Source organism: Orussus abietinus, unplaced genomic scaffold (assembly GCF_000612105.2).
Source record: "Orussus abietinus isolate OABI.00-Male unplaced genomic scaffold, Oabi_2.0 scaffold153, whole genome shotgun sequence".
In the NCBI taxonomy this organism is placed as follows: domain Eukaryota; kingdom Metazoa; phylum Arthropoda; class Insecta; order Hymenoptera; family Orussidae; genus Orussus; species Orussus abietinus.
This window is the reverse complement of record NW_019394311.1, coordinates 38,364-62,087: the sequence shown is the minus strand read 5'-3', so window position 1 is coordinate 62,087 and position 23,724 is coordinate 38,364. Positions and strand designations below refer to the sequence as shown.

At 46.2% G+C, this 23,724-nt stretch overlaps 1 protein-coding gene across 6 annotated transcripts in view; it reads left to right on the top strand.

Annotated features, from left to right (window-relative positions):
- LOC105697045 (ecdysone-induced protein 74EF) overlaps positions 1 to 23,724 on the top strand; it is a 182,272-nt gene that overhangs the window by 133,638 nt on the left and 24,910 nt on the right. For all 6 annotated transcript variants that reach the window (XM_012420006.2, XM_012420005.1, XM_012420008.1 and 3 more), the window contains 3 exons: positions 17,127 to 17,366; positions 19,118 to 19,285; positions 19,804 to 20,049. In XM_012420006.2, coding sequence (XP_012275429.1) covers positions 17,127 to 17,366; positions 19,118 to 19,285; positions 19,804 to 20,049 — 654 coding nt within the window. The remainder of the gene's footprint in view (positions 1 to 17,126; positions 17,367 to 19,117; positions 19,286 to 19,803; positions 20,050 to 23,724) is intronic.

Genomic DNA, 23,724 nt, shown 5'->3' with positions numbered 1-23,724 from the left:
TATTGCCCCATAAGACCGTGTGGTTTTTTTTGTTGAATTAAACAAAAATTCACTTAAAAATGGGAAGAATTTAATAAAATTAGTCAATACATCCTCCTTCGTTGTTCGCAGCTTCTACTTAATATTGTTCAGTTATACGGACAATTAATCGAAAAAAAATAATGCGAGAAAATTTAGAATATTTTAAGAGGTACTCATGGCTTGGCTCGATGTAACCTTTCTTTGTGTAATCGGTATTAGCTCGTAACCGATGCCTATCGATCGGCGATTCCAATCACGCGGCGAAGTTCATTAGGAATTTGGCGAGTGCGGCGAGCGTTGCATAATTGATCGGCTCGTCGCATAACGACGGCGTCGTAGAAACGGCCGATAACGAAAGGATCCGTCCGCGTCGGTCCTTCCGTCCGTTCCGTCCCGGCTTTTCCGCATAATTGGGGAGGCGCGGTGGAAATCGCCGGCAGGGCTAAGAATGGCCGACGCGCTCATATTTAAATAGCTAATGATTCGGAGAAGCTCGCAGGCTCATTGTGATTCAGGATATTGGCCCGTCGAGGAAGGAAGGACTAACTTCCTGTCTGCGTCGGCCTCTCTTCCACTCGTTGGGCCCTCCCCTCGTCACCTCGTCTCTCGCCGACGAAGTACAGGTGCTCCTCCGATCGACTTTCCCCCTCCCTCCCCCCTCGTGGGGAGCCGACTTCCGGTGAGATCCCTCGCGAGCCTTAACGGACGAATTTCACTTCCTCTTGTCCGGGAAATTTTTATTTCCTCCTTCGCGGAACCACTCCCCTCGTACCTTACCCCTTAGACCTCGGATCCCTTCCCCTATCCTCTAGAAAAATTGTTTAGCCTCGAAACGCGATCGATATCCCATACACGTTGTGGCACTTTTCAACTTCCTGGAGAGCAGCTTTCGGTGAGATGGCCGTTCTACTACTTACGGAAGCACTTCACTTTCCTAATCTCGGTAATATTCACTTATCATATTTTCTTATACATTTGTATCATTACATTTCTCACCGATGAAGTACAAGTCAACTTTATTTCGTCCCCCTCGCGGAGTGCCGACCTTCGGTGGGATCCCTCGGGAGCGTTAATGAACGAATTTCACTTCCGGTGTCCGGGAAATTTTTATTTTCTCTTTCGCGGAACCACTCCCCTCGTGCCGCACCCCTCAGACCTCGAATCCCCTCCCCGTCCCTCTAGGAAATTTTCTTAACCTGGAAACGGGATCGATTTCCCATACACGTTGCGGCACTTTTCAACTTCCGGTCTATCTTCTACCCGTATTTCTGTCTCTGTCCCCTCCCGCCCCGTTTCCTTCAAGGTACAGGTGCTCGGCCGATCGACGTTCCTCCCTTTTCCCTCGTGGAACCAGCTTCCGGTGGGACACCCCTCTCACTATCTACAGAAGAACGATCTTTCCTTTCCTCAAACCTCGACAACGCTCAAAATAAAACGCACTTCCATTATTCTCATTTCTCTATACATCTGCATCGTTATTATTCTCACCGACAAAGTACAAGTGTCACGTTATCAATATTTTCCTCCTTTTCTATTTATTCACGATGAAGTTATCTCCGGTGGAACCTCTCTAATGACTTGCAAGTTATACTCACGTTTATCACTCACTTTCATATCACTTTTAATACATATTACTCCAATCTACCCTGAGAAAAAAAAAACGCCATTTAACCAAAGAAATATTTCTTGAAATACAGCCGAAGAAACATTCCGTTAATTTAAAGAATATTTATTTAACTCGAATAAATTGGATGCAACGTTTCATCGGAATCGTGACAATTTATTTGAGGTTATTTAAGACAAATAATTATTCTTTAATTTAACAAAATATTTCTCTGGTTCAATGACGGTTTTTTTTTCCTCAGTGTGTCTATTGGAAATTGCCGAAATGCTGTGCTTCACTGTGATACCACAAAAGTAATACCACAGGTGTTACACTTTGGGGAGGGGGTTGGAGTGCTACTACTTTAGTACTTTTTTCTCTATTTTTTTTTTCCTGTAAATTCCAAACTAAATTTGGACTCCCAGGTCTCCTAACGACGCTCTCGAAAGCGACTCCGGGCGCTCGTCAGCCTCGTTGACACGGCGAGGATATTCGGTCCCTTTCCGTTCCCCGTCGAGTCGTCGGGCTCAGCTGGGACGAGAGGCTCGCAGTTCGCTCCGGAGATACCGCGGCGCTCGGGTCGCGAGGTGCTTCTTAACCTCCTTTCCCTCTCGGGTCGACGAATTTTCTTCGGGCCGTGCCGATCGATTTCCCTCATCCTTTCGTGGCATTTTCCACGTCGATTGGCCCAGAAGAGTGAGAGGACGAGGTGACGAGAGAGGTGGGACGAGGGGAGGGGGAGGCCGTAGGCGGGCAATAGGAAACTGGGGTAGACTGTCCTTGTGCTCTCGGGTGGTTATTGGAACGTTGGCACGGAGACGCTGTCTCGGTGCTCTACAGGGTGCTCCAAAATTCGCGGACCCGTCTTGGTAGCCAAATCGAGTCGCGCAACATCGGGAGCGATTCACTGTTATCGGCGGGCTTCGGCTCGAATCGAGATATCGTTTCGGTGGAACGTCCCTCGATCTCCTTCTGCTTTTCGAATACGAGACATTTCGTTTGACATCCGGTAGAACTGGCTTGCACCGTTAGAAAATGGTATTTTAACCTTTTGCACTACAAGCAATTTGACTATACGCAGGTAGTCAATTCTAAGACCTGGCTTTATGAGTGCAAAGGGTTAAAATGTTTTTTTTCTCTTTTTTTTTAAGTTCCATACAGACGCGGTGACATGTAATTGAATTTTATTGAATAACGTTCTATTTATACACGAGTTTATAAACGCGCGTTAGGAACCTTCCTGTACCCTTTTGTAAAATTGTAAATGACAGTAAAATGGTTAATTTACCCGGAGATTAATAATACGCGGGTACCGGGTCACTTTTGAAACACCGAATTTCGTAGGTTCCCGATAACCTAATCTACTAAAGGTGTACTTTTTGGATACGTTAAACAGGTGTGGTGAAGAACGCTCCACTAAATACCTAAATGTCATTACTTCCTCCGCTTATTCTGATTTTTCACAGAACTTCTTATCAACCTGTCGTGTACTGCATTCGCTGATAATCCCTCTATCCCATCCACGGTTAAACCCCTCCCAGTGACTGCTCTCCCTCTTCTCCTCGTTTCCCCTTAAATTCCTCAATTCCACCGAACTTCATTCAACCAGATCAAGAAACTCGGTAGAGTTTCGAGGGAAATATATTTTTGAGCGTGAATATTAATCTACGCCCTATCGAGGTTTCACCCCCGGATGGGGCTTTATCGGGCAACCGAGTCCCGGGAGAAATTCACTCGGCGTTGCAGGAAGTGGAGGAAACGAGACACTCCACGGCCGCTCCCCTCGAAGGCCGCGTTCTCTTTGTAAGGCCGCCCTATAGATAGGGTCCTTGTTAAGGACATCCCGTGGGCGGTCGGCGATAGGTTTCTCGCGAGGTCGCCCTGTAGACGGGCCGAAGGTGGCGAAGGTGGAGGAGCGCCGCGCGGCGTCGTCGTATAGTCAGGTATCCTCGGGCGACGCTATAGGCGCACCGGCGGTGCAACGGAGGAAGAGCAGCGCGTGCGCTCGCTGAATGCACCAGCCCTGACCTACATAGTAAAGCGTGTTGTGGGCTAGGCTGGCCTACGCTAGAGCTACCTAGACCATTATAGCAACGAGGTATAGTTGGTCCGCGCAGGAACGGTAACTCGCGCGAGCGTGCACGCGCGCACGCGCGCTCGCGCGTAATGCGGGCGAGAGCGTCGAAAGTTACGAGCGCCGGGCGATTTCCGAAGGAAACGATCGCCGAGCCGCGACCTGCCTCGTCGGTGGAAGCGGCGATGGAAATGGCGCTGGAAATGGCGGAGGCGGCTGCCTCTCTCCGTCTCGCACTCTCTCCCTCTCTCACGGGCGGAGTGCGCGCAAGCGTAATCTCGGTACTCGCGGGCGCATTCCTCTTCGTCCTTGACACCTTTTCTCTCCTCAAAGGCGGCGAATTAATGCCGACCGGAGGCTAATAATTCGCAAACTGGCCACCAACCTCAGGAGGGCTGGAAACGGCGAGGCTCCTTGTCGAGCAATTGCGAAACCGGCCGCAGGAGAACGCGAGTTGCTCGGTTTCGATATTCCTCGGTTTCTTTTTCTTTTTTGTATATATACATTTTTTTTTGTCTTCGGAGTCTTGCGAGACTTCTGCATCGTTTCTGTTTTACTTTCCGGTTTTTACTTTCCCTTGGGAGGGGGAGCTGCGGGGACTTGGAGTCCTCGAGAGAGGTCTCGGGCGTTACCCTCCGAGGGTGGAGGGTGGAGAAAGCGGAACGCTTTTGAGAGGTACCGGGAGGGTCAGGGGGCGAAACGTCGAAAGGGATGGAACAGCGGGAGGATATTAAATATCGGGCCCGGAAGAAAGGGCGGAGGGACGGCATCTGCCCTCGCAGCATCCCGAGTTCTACCTGGACCACTCGACCCGTAACCGTTAGGGAGGAGCCGGGATCTCGCAACGGGTAACCTAGTTTCCAGTCGGGCTTAACGGGACCTCGGGAGCCCGAGGGACACTCGGGCCCGGTCTCGAGGCGAAAGGGGTCGCCCTCCCCCGCCCCTTATCGTGAGAAAGAATTTCTTCTCGGTCTGATGAGGGCACCAGGAAACTGTTGCCCGACAGGATCCCGACCTTTTCTCTCGATTCCCGGAGGAAGTGAAAGGCAGGGGGAGGGAGGTCGCCGACAACGGAGACGTCTCGTTTGGGAATCGCCCCGTGAAGCATTTTGGGAGAAATAGGTCAGGGTCGCCTCGGCTCGGCGCGGCTCGGCTTTCCTTTCGAGGGAGACTCGGCAAGGGTGGCCCTGGGTCAGAGGTCGCCCCCGGATACGCTCGAGGGAGGAAGACCTCTGAAGGACTGCTTCTCGTAGGGGGAATTGCACCGTTTCCGGCGATTTTGATCATTTATATATCGTTTTATACAAAAGGGGAAAAATATTAAGTTCAGAGGATTTCAGAGAATTTTTTCTGCGAACTTATGTCGCCTCTGGGAGAAGGAGACGATCGACAGACTGCTTCCTCTGGTGACGTTATATGGTCCTCGTCGATTTTTATAATTCATACATCATTTTATATAAAAGTGGTTAAAATATTAATTTCATAGAAATTCGTAGACTTTCTTTCTGTGGATTTATTAAGTCGTCCCCGGAAACGAACGGGTGAAGGCTACCGGAAGACTGCTTCTTGTGGAGACGTCACACCGTTCTCCTCGACTTTTATCATTTTATGAATAAAAATCATTTCACATGAAGAGTAGAATTATTAATCGTATAGAATCCTTTTCTGAATACGTTACATGCGTTTCTCAATTCATCCTTCGAAGATTCCCTTTGTGAAATTTTATCTATATGACTTGTTATTATTATTATTTTTTTTTAAGGACTACCCGGTTATGGGTCGAGCTCTGAGGTCTCACGAATTGTTTCAGGTCCTTCGAGAAATCGCATGAAACTAATCGAAGGAGTTACGGTTAGGTGTACACGAAAGTGACGGGAAATCGTGAAGAAATCGCGCGGGAGAAATCGTACTCGAGACCTACGTATGTTGTGTCGCGTACCGAGGTGCGTACGAGTGCATGCACGGTATTCTTGTCGCTTCCAAACGGTTTTCTGATTGCCGGCCTTTTCGAAAAAAGGGGGCAAACACGCTTTAAACACAACTATATTTATAGCTGCGCTCCAACGAAACTATGGAATTCTTCTGAGGTCTGAAATATAACTTCATTGCGGTGTGTGAACTCATCGGTAATCAACACCAAGTCGCGCCGTTACCCTGAGAAGGAAGGTATCCCAGGTCGATCTCTCCGATTTGATTTCTTTTATAATATGTTATAGTAGATTAAAAACTAAGCGACACGTATTTTTTTTTATCTGCCATTAAACACTTTGAGGGGGTGAAACCATCATCAAAAGTAAGGCATGTCAAGGGGCGATTTGGGAGTTTCACCCACAAGAACATAATATTTTCTAACCAATCCACCTGGAAAAGCTTTCTCATAACGAGAAATGAAAAATATAATTTGCTCAATTAAAAAAAAAAAATTAAGGGGTGAGCCACCCCTCACAGGCCTTACTTTGGATGGTGGTTTCCCCCTTAAAGTGTTTAATGGCAGATAAAAGAAAATACGTGTCGCTTAGTTTTTAGTCTACTATAACACATTACAAAAGAAATCAAATCGGAGAGATCGACCTGGGATACCTTCCTTGTGAGAAAAACATTTCATTGGACCAACAAAATATTTTCTTAATTCAATGAATAGTTATTTGGCTCAAATAAGTTCGAACGAATTGGATATAACGTTTCCTCGGAATTGTGAGAATTTATTTGAGTTCGTTTGAGTGAAATAATTATTCATTGAATTAACAAAATATTTCAATGGTACCATTCAAAGAAATATTTCTTTGGTTCAATGACAATTTTTTCTCGGTGCATTGATGCACATTTTCTAGCTCAAATCCACATATGCTCGCGCGATCATTACGGGACTAAAGTTGAAGGAAAGTGCGGAGGAAACGGAACATTTAACGTTTCCGCTCCTAGGAAAGGACCGCGTTGGCTCATTACGGAATGTATGTCACACTAGCAGACGTGCACCATCGTATCAGGAAGTTATATAATTTCTATGAGCTTAAAGTGGTTATCGCGACTATGGCAAATGCAATCGTAATAACTCTGCGGAACTCTGCCGTGATTTTAGACGCCGCGAATTTAGCCAAGTTTGAGTTTATAGAAATGAAGAAGACACGGAAGGATGGCAATATCCAGAGGGGGTCAGACAGAGGTATTAAAATATTTAACAAACATTTCTCCAAACTGGGCGCACCGAATAATTTGAAACTCTAACGCGCAATTATGAAGGTCCCAATAAAGGTCTTAAAACTCGCAAAATTTCATTTTTAACAAACAAAATTTTGTATTTACTCCGGACAAGAACCAAAAAAAGACATTTTTTTTTCCGATAAATTTTGTGAGTTTCAAGACCTTCACTAGGACCTCTATAATTATGTGTTAATGTTTCAGATGATTCGGTGCACTCAGTTTCGAGAAAAATTGTATAAATATATAGGGTGACCCTTAAAATGCGCGCGCAGCGTTTTTCTGGAAAAGTTTAGAGACGGAATTGTCCCTCTTTATTTCATTTCCTCTGGGTACTCGTACACGTTCTATAGCGATGTCCTCTCCATTTCTATAAGCCCCATGGGTCGGGCACATTTTTCTCGAGAAATCAATCGAGCCTCGCGTCATACTTCAAGGGTACTCCTTGTTCGAGGGAACAATGAGCGAAAACCGGCCCGGCGTTTATCATCCCGACTGTCGGTAGCCGATGATCGGAACCCCGGGCTCCTTTAAACATCCGTGCACCGACGAACTCGGATGTCGGGAGTGATCAATATAGCCGAGTAATAGAGAAGAAAGTAAAAGGAAGAAGTTCCGAGGGGGACTCCACAGGTACTTCCTCCGAAGACAACGGAGGCGGCCATTACGACAAAGGCGCCCTTGGGCGATACCGAGAACGCGCAACGAGCGACCGAACACCCAACAAACCCATTTCGGAGCAAAGTAGAGTGGCTGCGCCTCGCGATGAAAAATTAATGAGGTCCCCTCGATTTAATCCGCCTCTGCTTAATCCCCCTCCAGATGGTCGAGGATCTGGGCGAGGATAATTCAGGAAAGAAGATCCTGGAAGAGAATGGACTCTCCTGGAAACGAGGGGGGAGTTCGGCGAAAACGCCGCAGCTTCACTCTCGGTTTCCTTTGTCTCGGATTCCTTAAAGGAGCACATCCCAGGCTCGAACTGATGGGAAAATTTAATATGGAAAATGAAACCAAAGTACGAATATCTGGAACTGAAAGGAATGTCTATTGGCGGAAATGCGTTATCCTGAGGTTCGGGGAGGGAGAAGAGCGCGATGGTACCGATTTTCTTTTTTCTCTCTCTCCCGCTTCAAGAGATGCGTTTATGACTCAAAATGTAGCGTGATAGAATGTGGGATTAAATGATGAATTTTTTTTAATATGAGAAGATGACTTGCCTCGTGAGAGACGCGATAGTTCCACTTTTCCCTTTTTGTCCCATTTTATTGAATTGCATTTGTGGTTTGAAATGCAGCGCGTCAAAGGATAGGACGAAATGGCAAATTTATGGAACCGGAAGGAGTGACTTTTACCAGAAACTTCGCTCGTCATTGCGAGGTCATTGCAAAAGGAGCAATGGTGCTACTTTCGGTTTTATTTGTCCCGCTTCACGGAAGATTTTAACAATTGAAACCGATGTGAACCGGAAAATAGGGCAACAATATGAAAGGGCAATATTACAGGGCAAAAATAATAAATTTGTAAATCTGAGAAGAATTATTGTTAACGGAAACGATGGTTGTTGCCACGAGTGTCCTGCAGGAGAAACGCTATGGTTCCACAGTTCTTTTATTTCCCCCGTTTCATGGAATGCCTTAACGATTCAAAACGTGGAAACATAGAAAATGATCCCAGGACCTAAGTGGCAAATTTGTAGACCCGGAGTTGCCGATTTTTATCGAAAATGCCGCGCGTTGCCGCAAGGTCCACGCGAGAGAAGCGTGGAGACTCCACTTTCGGTTTCGACGGGGAAGTGGGTCACGCGTGTTCGTGCGTGTAGGCGCGAGTCGGCGAGCGGAGGAGCTTCCGCTATCGAAATTTCCGGCTTTGGAAATCGAGTCTCGAGATTAACGCCGACCTTAACGAGCCATGTTACCCGTGCATCGTCGCGCCCCGATTGGCCGTCAACCCAACCGATTCGCGAGCCCTCCATCCGATCCAAGAGAGAAAGAGACAGGAAAACCACGTGACTCATAATTTACGGAAGAGTGCAGAAATGTGATCCAAAGGGCCGATTGCGTGAAATTTCTTAAGAAAAATTAGGGAATCCGAAATGAGAGATAACCGAGGATTAAAATTCACCTTCAGGTACCCGCCTGAAATCGGGCGATTAACGCTAATCACAGGTTAAATAACCCTTGATTAAGGATATTAACTCGAATGTCGGAGCAATGGGCTCCAAATTTGTGAATGCTTTTTTCTTCTTTGCTCGAAGAAAATCTGCGATTTTTCGGTAGGACTATTTCCGGCATTCTTTCATTTCAGATTTTCTGTGCTAACCCTTTCGCTTGCCGATGGAGTGTTTTCCCGCTGCCCACGCCGCATCGTGACACATCTCTTTCGCGCCAATGAGAGGGTTAACGCAAGAAGGAGATATGTAGTTCAGTGACCCAAATTCTAATTTCCCCACCTGCGGGCGCCGGTTATGTAAACCTCGTCACTTTTTCCTCGACGTCTGGCGATGTTCGACGGAATTCATGAAAAAAGGAGGCGTCATTTGTATATCTGCTCTTCGCGATCGATAGCGTCACGTAATGCCGAATTGGCCGATCGATGTGCACCAATCAACGGGCTGAAATCGAATCAAACGTCTCGTGACCATACCTAATACCTCAATGAAGCACACCTGGAAATCAACGTGAAAAACTTATGAGGAAATTGAAAATAGTACCCAGGCTCTAGCTATTCCCGTATTAAGAGTCCTGAGCCATCATCAAGGCTCTGGTTAAGACTCGGTCCAGCATCCGAAACCACTTTTCCTGATAAACGTCAAACTAAACCCTAGTTAAGATTTATTTAGGCATCGAAAACAATTTTATCAATTCTTTCCCCGTTAACGTCGGGATCTACTTAAAATTTGAATATGCATCACCCTAATTCCGTAAGACTCTCCTTTCATTCGGGAAAATTAGGATATCCTAGGAAGGCCGTAGATACAAAAGTGACATTTCAATATAGACCATAAATTCTTAGTTTCTTATCCTAACTACCAGACATCCTAACACCCTTGCAGATTTCCTATGCAGGACTTCAATCGATAACGACTTAATTAACCTCCTCTGCGATTGATCCGATTGATCTTCCGAATTGACGATTCCAGGCTTTCCGGACGCTCTAATAAATGCGCCGGTCAGATAATGTAATCAATATGAATGTGCTCGTTTTATCTCACTTACTTTGGCACAATTAGATCAAATTAGGTGGGCTCATGGATGGAAAATCTCGTTCGCGAGTCCTCGCGATAACAGGAAATACTCGGCTTAACGTCGGCCTGGAAGGCACCGACCGTACACACTACGCATGCGCGCAGGTGCGCCGCGCGAAGTATACCTCGCGCACATACCCGGCTCTTTTCTGGGACGAGCGGGTACGTACCTACGGTGTATTATACGGCTGAAAGAGCGGCGAGCGTCGACCGACGCGTCGGACGCGCGATGATGTCACATAGAAAGAGAGAGTCGGGTTTGCCGTTACGCAATGCCAGACGGCCAGACCACGCGTCGTGAAAGTTGCGTGGCCCCCCCTGCCGGCCCAGCACCAAACGCTGACCTTACGTACTGGCACGGCGGTGCCGTAAGTCGGAAGTGCCGCTTCTTCTTACCTTACGGTAACGCCCGGGCCGGGCCCGGACTCCTTTGTTCTTTATTTCGGTGAATCACGAATGATGGGACACTCGAAGGGTGATAAAACACAGGATTTCTCTGAAACCACACGAATTAATTAACGATGACCCGATTCATTTTCATGAGTTTAATTGTGATCGTTTATTAGAAATTCTTTAAAAGATCGGAATTCTTCTTACAAAGTAAATAGGTGTTCATCAATGGTGGATACTAATTTACACCGTGAGATGGAGGTGTCGTTTTGCTTTATCTTACGGAAACACCGGAACTGGGCCTGGATTCCTTTGTTCTTTATTTCCGTACATCATGAGGCGATGGGGTACTCGAAGTCTGATAAAACACGGTAAAATACTGGGTCTTTTATAATACTGCACGAATTGATTGTCGATAACGGGTTTAATTTCATCAACTAAATTGTAATAGTTTATTAAAAGTATGTTTTACAGAGATAAGATATATGGATATTTGTATCATTAATGTATTAATAGTAGTAGACATCTGGGTTTCATTTTATACGCGCTGTGAAATAAATAATAAGAAACAAGTTTTTTAAACGATATGAAGGTAATTAAAACGGGTTGAACACCGCGCAAACGTGAATCACGTAAAAAATATCGCTCATAAAGAAATTCAGGTGTATACCTTTTTAAAATGTTTAATTTTAATTTGCCGTAAACTGCGACGGAATTTGGAGGATCTCGTTAAAACGTCCCCGTTATCTTTTGTTATCTATCCGTCTACCTGTTCAAATTGGAAATGAGATCGAGAGGATTCGTTAAAGATTGTAAAAGTTGGGTGGGTTTTTAACACCGTAGGATCGTTCTTCTTATTGGAGCCGACTCCTGTGGTCATCGGCTATTATTGTGGCAGTTTAGCGAGCGAAGTGTTGTACAGCTTATGGAAATTGTGAAAAGGCGGACTCGGGCGGAGTGATTTCCGTCAGGAAATCACAGCCCTCGCGCCTCCGTTATGGGGATACCTGGAATCGAGTTGCCAACATCACCATATTGATATCCCGTAGGCGCGGATGATTGCCCACTTTTACTAGAACGACCAATTATATACACTATGCCGCATTAGCAATGACCTATCATCTGCGCCTACGGAAATTTGACATGGCGAGCCGGCTGACGTCTCTTCAAATCCTCGAATGCCAGACTCGATGGAAAATGCCACGGTCCACAACGAATGCAGATTCGGTGGTCGTAGTTTTTATTATCGCAGCACTTTGACAAAGATAAAGCGTACAGTGTACGCCGCATTATATAAGCGCCATTGCGTTAACACGCGCAGTGCTTATAATGCGAACAAAAATATTTAAGCAGAACCGCTTCGAAGGAACAAGAGTTAACAGGAAGAGGAACCGAAGAACCTCACGCATTCATCGTTATAAGAAATTTGATTACCGGTTAACGTGTTAAAATAAATTCTTTAACATCGTTCAGATTTAGTGTCCACTACGTTCCACTGCCGCCATTTCGTTATCCAACATAATTCGACCTTCATCATTTTTTATACATAATCTAACCTAACGTAGAACATATTCCAACCTAAATAAGAATTTCAAAATGGCAGCGACAAAGCATCCCACTTTGTTAATCTTAAGGTGATGTGAAAGAGACGTCAAAGAAGTTGCATTTATGAAACATTTCTCCGAATTTTGTGTCCCATACAGTTTCGAACTTTGCAATGTGAATTTTGGAGGCTGTACGAAAGTTCCTGGCACCCATGAAATTTAATTTTTTTTTTTTAATTCGTTTATAGATGATTTTAAAATGTTACATAAAAGACGAAATTATATGAGCGTTAGGACCTTCCTTACAGTCTCCGTATTCACGTTGTAAAGTTTGAAACGATTCGATGCACTCAGTTCATCGAAAAGTTTCAGGAAGAATTGAGACCTCAGATGTAACTTTCACATCCCCTTACCAGTATACAAGCACAGATGTCGTTAATCGGTCAATAAGAATACACGAAAAATTCTACTTGCGTTAAAAACACCCTTTATATTTAAACTCCAGCTTTATAACCAAATTAATAGAAACGCGTAGGCATCGACGGTCGTTTGAAATTCGTTAAAAAGAAAACAAGGCGACGCCATTGGGCGGATATACCGGGGAAGGAAATCGCGCCTTTAAATTCGGTCCGGGGCGGAAAGTTTCCGGTGGAGCGGCCGTTCCGCGGGGGCGAACCACCCCAGGGGGCGGAAGTCGCGGAAGTGAGGTGGTTGGGAAAAAGAAATTGTTGAGCACGGCCCCGCAGGGATGACGGGCACCGGTCGATGCGGCTAGACTCCCACCCCCGTACACGAGGGTAAGAGCATATCAAGGTCAAGCAAGGTCAAACCCCGTGCGACGCCCCCTTCCTCCTCCACCCCATATACGCGGTATCTCCTAGACTTAACGGACGCTGGAAATTTATCCTAGGTCATGGTTCCGATAAAACCAGTATCTCCTCGTCCGGTCTGCCTTCCCTTTTTTCCTTGTGTTTTTTTTTTTTAACTCGACCACAACTCGATACGCTATGCACGTATTATAGGCTCGTGTAATAATAGTGTTAACGTGCCTATTATCCCGTTGTGCTCTGCAGTTTTTTATTGATGCGTCAAAAGTCGACTCGTGTGGTAGTACTGTATCCTGAGAAAAAGATGTCATTGAACCGGAGAAATCTTTCTTTGAATCGTATCAAAGATATATTTCAAGATGACGCAAAGAATAATTATTCAACTCGAATGAATTCGAATGAAGTGGATATAACGTTTCTTCGAAATTGTGATGATTTATTTTCAGTTTAATTGAGTAGAATAAATATTCTTTGAATTAACGAAATATTTCATTGGTTCGATGAATTATTTTCTTCGCAGGGTTGAAGGTATTTCGCGGATAGAAAAAATTAGGGAGGAGGGAAATCGATCGCAATTATGGGGCTGAAATGTGTACGCGAATAGATTTCGCGTATTCGTAGTTGGAGCGGTGTAATTGCTCCATGTCGATGAAACGCTCGGTATTGCCATCTTTATTGCTCATCGGACCCAAGGCGATCGGTTCGTTGTACTTGGGCATTGGCGCGCGTTTTTCGAATTCCGCTGCCGGGGAAGGTACACGCACGGATAACACTTTCTGTAAACGTGCGCAGTTTCATTGCCTCATTTGCCGGTCGGTCCAACTGGGTCACTACAGTTAAGCGTGCGCTGTTACGCCACCGTTGAAAAACATCGGTACAACAAGTACGTTTTCCTAGAGAGAAACGATTCCGCGCCGCCGGCTAATTCCCTCACGTCCGTCGACGTCGCCAAAGACGGAGGCGCGGAAATCGAGGATCGAGGATAGATTTTTCGCCCATTGACTGATCACCCTCTCAGATAGCTCGCATCGGACCCGAACGCGTGTCTAGTTCGATCGATGGTCAACTTGTAGTTTTTACGTTTTTTATTTCTCTACCTACGGAATTAAATCGAACACCTTTTGATTTTTCTGAAGGCGAGCCAGAATTAGTGACGCGTTTTAATATTGAACTATGAGGTTCGTTTTCATTAATTTATATATATATATATATATATTTTTTTTTATTTTTCCATTCCATTATATATATAATGGAATAATCATTTCTATACAATTTTTTATTAGAATTCTCTTTCTAGGTTCATGTTTTCTTTTTGATATTAAGGTTATTTTGGTTAGAACGGGTGTCCAGGTCGATCGATAGTCGATGGACTCGAGTCTCGAGTGTCTCGACTTCCCGCTTCCCTCTTGGCTCTCCAGCCCTTTCATTTCCTGATACGGAAAATTACGATAGCTCCTCCCCTTCCTCTGGCATCGGCACTCGAGGTCTCACTCTTTCGCGGCCTCTTTGCCCGCCGCCTCTGCCTCTCTCTCCTTTTTGTCGCCCTTTTTCTCCCTCGCTCTCTTTCCTCCCATCCGCGGCCAATCGCGTCGACTTGCGAGCGCATCTGCTCAAACTGCCGGTTTTTGATGCACGGGAAGCCGTGGGGCTACTTTCTGAACCTTGGTCGGTACCGAGGCCAGGATTACCCTTATTTCCTCGGCGTAGGTCCAGCTGATCCGGTTGATTCTTCGTGACGTTCCGGACACGGCATTCCCGAGCGAGTCCCACTCCCATCCTCGCGAGTCGCCGGCTCCACCGGAAAGTCCTCAGGGGAAGGTCGGAAAAATTAATCCACTCTCAAAAAGCTCGACGCCACTGGCCTAAATAATTTTTTCTCCTCTTTTTCTTCGTAGATTTTTCTCTATGTGTGTGACTCGGGTCCAGCTGATCCGGTTGATCCTCTGCGACTTTCCGGACGCGGCATTCCCGAGCGAGTCCCATTCTCGTCCACGCGAGTCGCCGGCTCCACCGGAAAGTCTCCAGGGGAAAGTCAGGAAAATTAGTCCACTCTCGAAAAGCTCGACTCCACTGGCCTGGATAATTTTTTCTCCTCATTTTTGTTATTCTCCTCTTTTTCTTCGTACATTTTTCTCTATGAGTGACTCAGGTTCAGCTGAGCCGGTTAATCCTTCGCGACGTTTCAGACGCGGTATTCCCAAGCGAGTCCCATTCCCGTCCACGCGACTCGCCGGCTCCACCGGAAAATCTCCAGGGGAAAGTCGGGAAAATTAGTCCACTCTCGAAAAGCTCGACTCCATTGGCCTGGATAACTTCTTCGCCTCATTTTTCTTATTATCCTTTTTCCTTCGTAAATTTTTGTACATAAGGTACTTGACGATTTCTCAAGTTCGTTTCCGGTACCGGAGTTTTCTTTCTACAAGTGGTATGGATCTTGCTTTTACGAATCAATCGATTATCTGTGATCTTTAAGGGAATATCACAGTGGAATCTGAAGTGTTATTCGTTCGTGAAACTTTTCTCCGAACTGGGTGTGCCAAATCGACTTAAACATTATAACGTGAATATGGTGGCTACCAGGAAGGTCTTGAGAACCATAAAATTTCATCTTTTATAACAAATTTTAAAAATATCTATAAAGAAATTAAGAAAACAGAAATTTCGTGAGTGTCAGGACCTTTCTTACAGTCTCCATATTCACATTGTAAAGTTTGAAACGATTCCGTGGACTCATTTCGGAGAAAAGTTTTATAAACCTCTTTGACGCCACTTTCACCTCCCCTTAATAAATCTAAGATTTGTAAAATTCCCCGCGCATAATTTTCTAATTATTTATTATTGGATGTACTTAATCAAAAATACGTAGAGCTAGTAACTGCCTATATACGTAGTGTAATTACTACGCAACTGGCCCTGCGTGTTTTGTCTTTTTATTTCGGAGGAAGCGTTAGTAGAATCCTACGTAAGAGAGTGTGCGCAAAAGTCTTGCGGCAATTCGCCGCCCGGCCAAATTGGACCTCTCGAAGTAACGAGAGAAAGCAAGTTCACCCCGGGTTGCGTTACATCATGGCGCGCCATACGATCGGGACGAAAAGATATAATCTAACCCGCCGAATACTAACTTCTTTCCGATTTCGCAACGGCCGATCACCGTACCATCCTCGCGACGAATACCATCCGGAATCCCAATGGGCGTAGGTCACGGAAACCTACGGATGGCGCAATAAACCCTTCCTTGGTAAAAAGCGTCCACGGGGAGGTTCTACTTTCAAGCACGAGGGGGCGTTGCGGGGCAACTTTTTTATTTCTCGTTTTTATTTCTCCGATGGCAGACATAACACTCGAGGACCTCGCAAAAGGTCGATCTAAGTCACGTATACTTTGTCCTGACTCGTACCGATCTACATTTAACAAAATATTTGGTTGAATCACCGAATATGCTTATTACAAGAACAACCAAATACTAGGTTGGCATGACAAAGTTCTTTGATTCATAACTTATGGTTGATTACGTCAAACATTGCGGTATATCGTACAAAATCATCGAGTGACACATTTGGCACATTCAATCAAAATATTTGATTTACTCTCAAAAATATTGTCTAAAGTTAAAGCGATTTAACTGACCACCTTAATTAATCGAAATTAACCAAATGTGGTCAACCAAGGTAGTTTGTTCAATTAACCAAATTTACTTCCTACGTGTTTTTTTATTCCCTTTGATATTTTTACATTTTGGCAATTTCTGTTCTCTTGCAATCTAGACGTTTCAGTGTCCATATTCACGATCTCGCGATCCTCCATGGTCCTTCGATCACCCCTTGAAAAGTGTTCCATCCTCCTCCCTCTTAATCCTTCGCAGTCTTAGGGGTCGATCCGATTAAAGATTTTCCTCCACCGTTCTCGCCCGCGAGAAATCGTTTAATGAACCTGACGGTGTCCGCCGTAAGGTGGCACTGCTCGAAAGGAAGGTAGAAACGTTGCAGTGGGTCAAGGAGAGACTCCGGCTTTCACTTCCTCTCCGCAACTGAGCTCGCTATCCCCGGCTCGTGGCCAGGAACTCTTCTTTTTTTTCTCCCGCCCCACCCCCGCCGCCTCTTGTACCCGTTAACGGTGACGTCTTCCTCTCGTCGAGCGATCCTTTGACGCCCGACCCCCTATCGCGTGTCTAGGTTATCCGTTGTCTACGCCTCCACTCAAAGAGCCGCCTTTCGATGGGTTTCAGTGGACACCAGGGAAGTGCAGCCACACGATACGGCCGATAAGGAAGCCCTAGGTTTGGCCACCGTCAAGGCGGAACCCGGTACCACCACCGGTACCAGACTTCTCCATGGCATCCTCTCGCAGCACCCCCAGCAACACCCCCTGGGAGTGCCTAACGGGTACGGTCGCCATTTGGCCAGTCACCCCCCGTTGGGACAGCCGCCCTACACCACTGCCGCCATCGCGACTACCAGCACCCCAGGTGAGATAACTCATTGCTCTCGGAGCCTCCTTTCTCTCTTTATTCCTGTCTTTTTCTTTCTTCGATCCCTGGGGCGCTTTCATCGCTGAAGGATCGACTGAGCCTGACTTCCGGTCGTAACGTGCTTAATGCTTCTCGAATTTTGTGCTACCGGGTTGCCTTAGAGAGGTGTATGACGTATACGGTTGAATAGATGACGGTTTATATTTGTTCACCCATATAATAAGGCCATTTCATGAACTGCCAAATGCTTGGTGACGAAATTCTTTGATTCATAACTTTTGGCTGATTACATCGAGTGTTGTAGTCGATGATGAGTATTGTAGTAATTTGGGACGGTTAACCGAAATATTTGGATTATTGGCTACAATGTTTTCTGAAATTAACCAAACTATTCTGTTGGGGCACTTCAGTTGATTGAAGCAAACGAGTTTGGCCAAGGGAACTAAAATTCGGTCCACTCGACTGAAACGCTTTCTGAAATGAATCGAATGCAGTCAATCGAGCGAATTTGTTCAATGAACCTACTTTTTTTTCTTCTGCGTGGGAGAGCGTTTCGTGGCTTCGGCAGACATTGCGTGGGAGGGCGTTGTCTCTTTTTCACCTCCCTTTAGGACTGATTGTTTGGTAATCCAACGATCGAAAGTGTACGGAATCGAGTTAAGCGGCGTGCCCCTTAGAGTAGAAGGATTTATCGGCGATAAATTGGAGACATCTGAAATATCTCTCATCTTCGAGTAGAGGTTAAGAAATGGAGAGGAAAGTAAACACTCGAAATGTATAAAGGAAAATTGTTTGGTCTTCACGATATCGGAGGTACAAATCGTCGCGTCGACGCGGTTTGCGTAATCATTGGAAACGGAGAAGTCGGCCACTCCAAGACGCGGCGCCGTGGAAATTCGATCGAATATCGATAGTTCTCGGATGAACGTTCGAGGGCCACTCGGAATCGCCATGGCATCCCTACTAATCGATCTTCGGCATTTTATCGTGCATCCAATCTGGACCCGACCTTGACCGGCGAGGAGTTTTGCATAAAGCGACGCGGCGACGAGCCACCGAGAACTATGGACGCGGGTATGGAAACCCTTTGGACTGGTTTAAGACGGTTGGCTCTCGACCGTGGGAAGCTAACCCAATATGCATATCCAATGGCCGGATGACCTTCGACCGTTGCATAAAGATAGGTTTAATTGACGATGCACGTGAGAACACGTTTCCCCGCGCCATACAGTCGCGACGCAGCTCACGAAATTTCTGGCGGTCAGTTAAGATGTTTTCTTCGTTCACCAATTCCAATTTTTTCCCTCCTTCCGTCCAATCAGATTCCGAAGAATCTCTTTGGTAAAGAACACGATCTGAATACCATAACAAAAAAAAAATAGAGGAAAATATAGTCCTAGCGCAAAGTAACGCTCGCAATGGCTGCCATTTTTGGCGCTCGATTCCTGAAACGAGCACCGCGGTCGCATTAACACTCTCCATACACGCAGTTAATGGTTCCTAGGAACAAAAAAGAGACGTCAGGGTGAAATGTAAATTCAAGTAGAAAATCAACATCCGCCCTCCAGGCGGAATAGTGCTCGGAGTTATTTCCTTAAATCGAGGTTTATTACCGCGGTACTTCCGAGAGCGGCGGAAACATTCGAAGGGTGAAAGTGTCCCGGATCTCTCGATCCGCCGAGCGGGACGCGAGAATGTACTCACACTCGTTTTTCTGTTGGACATCGACGACGAACGACGACAACTAGGAAGCGGATCACTGCCGGCCAGTCCAGCTGACAGCGGCGTCAGCGACGTCGAGTCCAGCACGTCGTCGGGCGGCAACGAGGACGCGAACCTCCTCCTGAAGGCGCGCCTCAACCCGAACCCGTCCCTCCAGCCAAGTCTGGCCACCCACCACTCGCACCTGCCCTCAGGTGAGTGCGCGATAACGAGCCCCTCGAAGGTGATAAAAACCGATTCCGACATATCCGTATCGCGTGACTATTCGTATAAAAGGGGCAACGAAATCGTTGCCATGGCTTAGGTGCATCACGACATTCTGGTTGCAAATGGAGAGAATTGTGTAGAATTTTTCTCGCGGTTGAAACTTGCCCATAATTTATTAAAAATGACCTACCAGGCGTGTTTCCACGTGCTATTATAAAAAATGTAATCTGGATTTAAAACCAAGCATTTTAGAAAGAACCAATGAGTACAAATGAACGACTTCCTCCGCAGTGCCGACCGTGAAAATATCGGTTCGGATCACTGTCGATGCACCGACACTGACGGTTGCGGATACTGATACGAAATGTTACGAATACCCACTATAAATCTAAGAAGGCGTCACTTCCATCACGAACGTGCATCGTATGGTGCGGATATGTCTGAATTGGCCTTAACGAACCCCTGAAGACGATAAAGCGAATCTTGTTCCCGTGCTCCCCGACAGCCGCCCTCGGCAGCAGAGCGAGCTGCCACAGTCCCGGGGTGGTCTATCCGTCGACCGCAGGATTTTTGCCGCCATCTTACCATCCGCACCAACATCATCCCTCCCAGTACCATCCGCACAGGGGGAGCTCGCCACACCACCAGCACGGCACCCACGGCATGGGCCCGTCCATGGGGCCGCCGCACCATCACCATCACCATCAGGCCCAGAGCTTACAGCACTTGCACTATCGCCAACCACCTACGCGTAAGTCTACTGAGATTTTCTCCTATTTTCGTGCTATTATTCGGAAATACGACTAAAATACAGTTTTAGTAAGCTGAAGTATTTGATTGGGGACCTTGTTGTCAGTTATTTGAGACGGGAATTAAGGGAAATGAATTTAGTTGGGAAACGTCAGTTTTGGTTCTCTTCGGTTAGAAAGGTCGGGCTTTGCGTTGTTCTCCATTATCAGATTTCCATCGGACGAGGTCCCTGACCAAAGCTCGGCCGCCGATCACCTGTGGTTCGCGGGCCGTTAATGCGAATAAAACAATCGCGGGATTTCATTTTAATCCAGCCTAACGACTCCGTTTCGATTTATCTCCGTTATGCAGGATGGGGATTCGAGCACTCGGGCAAATTCTATCAGTCCCTATCTAACCGGCCGCGGCGTTTCGTGTGTCGTCTGTTCGATGCGGCTCCCAATTACGCGGTTTCGAGGAATCACAGGGGTATAAAGAAAATCGAGACCAATCTGGGCCAGGCCGAGGATTCGTTTCGTGGGGCTCGTTGGAACCCGGTGGTCGGACACCGCACAAACGGTGTGCATAATTAGTTCCGTTTCACAAATTAATCGTTCACCTACTGCGTACGAGTGCGGTACGTTCTAATGAAAAGAGACCTCAGCCTACATCCCGCTACGCTTATAAAAATTCTTTTTCACGTCGAGCGGCGCAATTTCATCACTATAAACCTCGATATCCAGCTGCAACTGTATTCTTTGTTGCTCGAGGAATTTCAGTCTTTGCCATCGTCGAGTACTTTACATTATTGCCACCACCGATGATTAATGTTTACTTGAGACTTGTAAAGATGGAAATCGTGTGTACTGCAATCTGGTGCATGTACAGCTTGGGGACTTTCAAGTTACTCTCGACTTCGGGAGACTTTCCTTATCGAGCATTCCTTATCACCGTTTTCAGGGATTTCCGTCCATCGCGCGTCGTTTCTCCCTCGACGTCGTTTAGTCGAGAAGTTGCCAAAGGACGGAGACTTCTTCGACGCGGTTGCTTTCGCACGTGGGAGTGGCCAGCAATTTTGTGGGCATTATTTCGAAATGTTCCCGCAAGTGGAGGGGCCGAGACCGGGATTGAAATCCCTCTTGAATGTCGCGAAAGAGGTTGCACAGAAAAGAAAAAGGACACGTCCACTCATAACAAAGGATTGCCGATAAAATTTCACTCTTCCCGCGGCTATGATTCCATTGACAGCAAAAATATTTGCATTTGCATAAATACACATAGTCACAAAGCATCGTTTATAGGAAATACTCACTGAATCGGCGCACAAAATTCTAGCTACACCCAATGAACTCTCATTGTTACTATCCCCGATCGTAATAACCGATATCCATCATGCTATCGCAAGTGAATAATATTGCAACCATAAATAATAATTTACTTGCTCTTGTGAAGTAACACTCCTTTCTTGTCCGGAAACACTCCCGTGAAAAATCGCCGCTGGCTCACGTTTGTTCGCTTAAATCAAGGGAATATTCACTCAGAAAATCATGGATTTTAATACTTGAAATCACGTGGAAATCAGCTGGAAATCACTAAAACACGGTCATAAATTTAAGGCCGAACGTCCCTGTTACCGATTCACCCTGTTGTTTATCATTTGAAATCAAAGGCAATCGGCTCTCAAACAAGGAAATCGCTTTCACTGATTTGCGAGTGAATAGTCCCTCGGCTTTAATTTTCCGGGGGAGGTTAACATTTTGTATTATCGCCGTGAATTATTTTCCCGCGATGCCGCGGCCTGGCTAGGGCGCGCGGAATCTCGATCTCCCAGATATTAAAAATAATCGGTTGACAGTGCCGCCCCGGTCTCTCCGCGGCGGCCGTCCGGCCACTCGCTCGTGACCCAGTTGCCGGTTTGCCTCACTGTCCCAGATTCACTTCCTGCACCCCGTTCACTCGCTCGAGTCGCGCTCGAGTCGAGTCGAGTCTCGAGTCTCGACTCGGCTCTCCTCGGATTCGCCTCGCGGCCGCCCGGGACGAAGGCTCGGGGAGCTCGCCGGAAATTCGCAAGAAATCCCGAGAGCCGCCATTGGCGATCCGGGAAATTGGCGCCCTCGATCGCCGATACGCGTGATTGGACCGAGAGCGCTTAACGCGGTTATTCTAGGTCGGGGATAATGCGCGACGAGAGATCGCTCCTGGCGGTAAACGCGATAGTCGCCGATCGCTGGGAGCCCTTTTCGAACAATCGGCGGTCGCCCTTCTCGGCCGACTGGCGGATCGCACGCCCCGCGGAATTGTCGGATCCCGCAAAAGGCACTTATCCTCCTTTTCGATCCACAATCTTTATCCGCCGAAACTCCGCCTGCACGTTCAACGAGTTTGTGGACATTCCGAGATTGCATCGAGCGAGTTCTCTTGTTATTTTTTTGATTTTTTTATTCACGGCTTCTCTTTCGCCGTTTGAAAAATACAAGATTGTCTTGCGAGTTCGTGGAACATCCGAGGTTTCATCGAGCGAATTCTTGTACACTGAGAAGAAACAGTTGGTTAACCCGAAGAAATGTACATTGCGGCGACAAAAGCCTGCAATCAGATACGTCTAAAGAAATGTCATATTGAATAATCAAAATTTGTTTAAATTGACAACAATTAGTTTAACTCGGTAATGTCAGTTTTTCTTCTCTGCAAAATAATATTATAGTTCCTTGCAATCGTATATTATTCAGGCAACAATATGTATGTCAACAATATATTTGTTTCAGTTAACTGATCCGTCATCTCAGTGTATGTATATTTTATTTATTTTTGAATTCTTGGGTTTACTTTCGCTGCCCGAAAATCCAAGATAATCCAATTAGTTCCTGAAAAATCCGAGATAGCATCGAGCGAACTACGTTCAATATTCTTTTTAAATCCTTTTCGAATCCACTTTCCTTTTCTTTTTCTACCCAAAAGTCCAATGTTGCATTCGGCAAGGAGAAGCCAAACTCGCAAATGATGTCATTAGCGTCGACATTTTGGGTAAACGGCGGTGAATTTAATTCCTTCGCGTTTTTTTTTTTCCCCCGACGTGGTAGTGAATCTGCCGCAAATTCGAAAATAACAGCGCGGGAAAATAACGAACCAGCGATGTTAAAAACCCGTAGATCCAATTACGGTGTAACTTGAATGTAAGCCGGAAATGTTTTGTATATATTTTTTTTCAAAGTTCCTTTTGACGGATTTTTTGCGGTAATTTATTGTGGGAAATTTAGAGGGAGGCGGATTTTCGACAACAATGATAATGTATGCGCCAGGGCCACGTGCATATCGTATCGGAGAAATCTTCCTTTTATGTGGTGATTTACCCACCGGGAATTTGTTTCCGTAGACTCGCGCTGACGCAGGTGCTAATGCAAAAGAAGTTCACGAAATTCGCCGGAGAAAACACGCCGAGAATAGATTCCCCGCTTGTCTCATCCATTTTGGAGGATTAGCTAAGCTAACCCGTGTTTTGCAAAGATCGCAGATCGTAGGCGGGATAGCCGATCGATCGCTGATAGAAACACATTATATCGCGTTATCGCGTAACTCTCGGTGACGATTCGTTCCAGGATGCTGCGACCTGGTCTCGAGGTATGGTCCGCGTTCTGTTGCCCCCAAGGCAACGGTATTAAATCTGCAGGATAACGTCACCGTTTTCGCCACGTTTCAA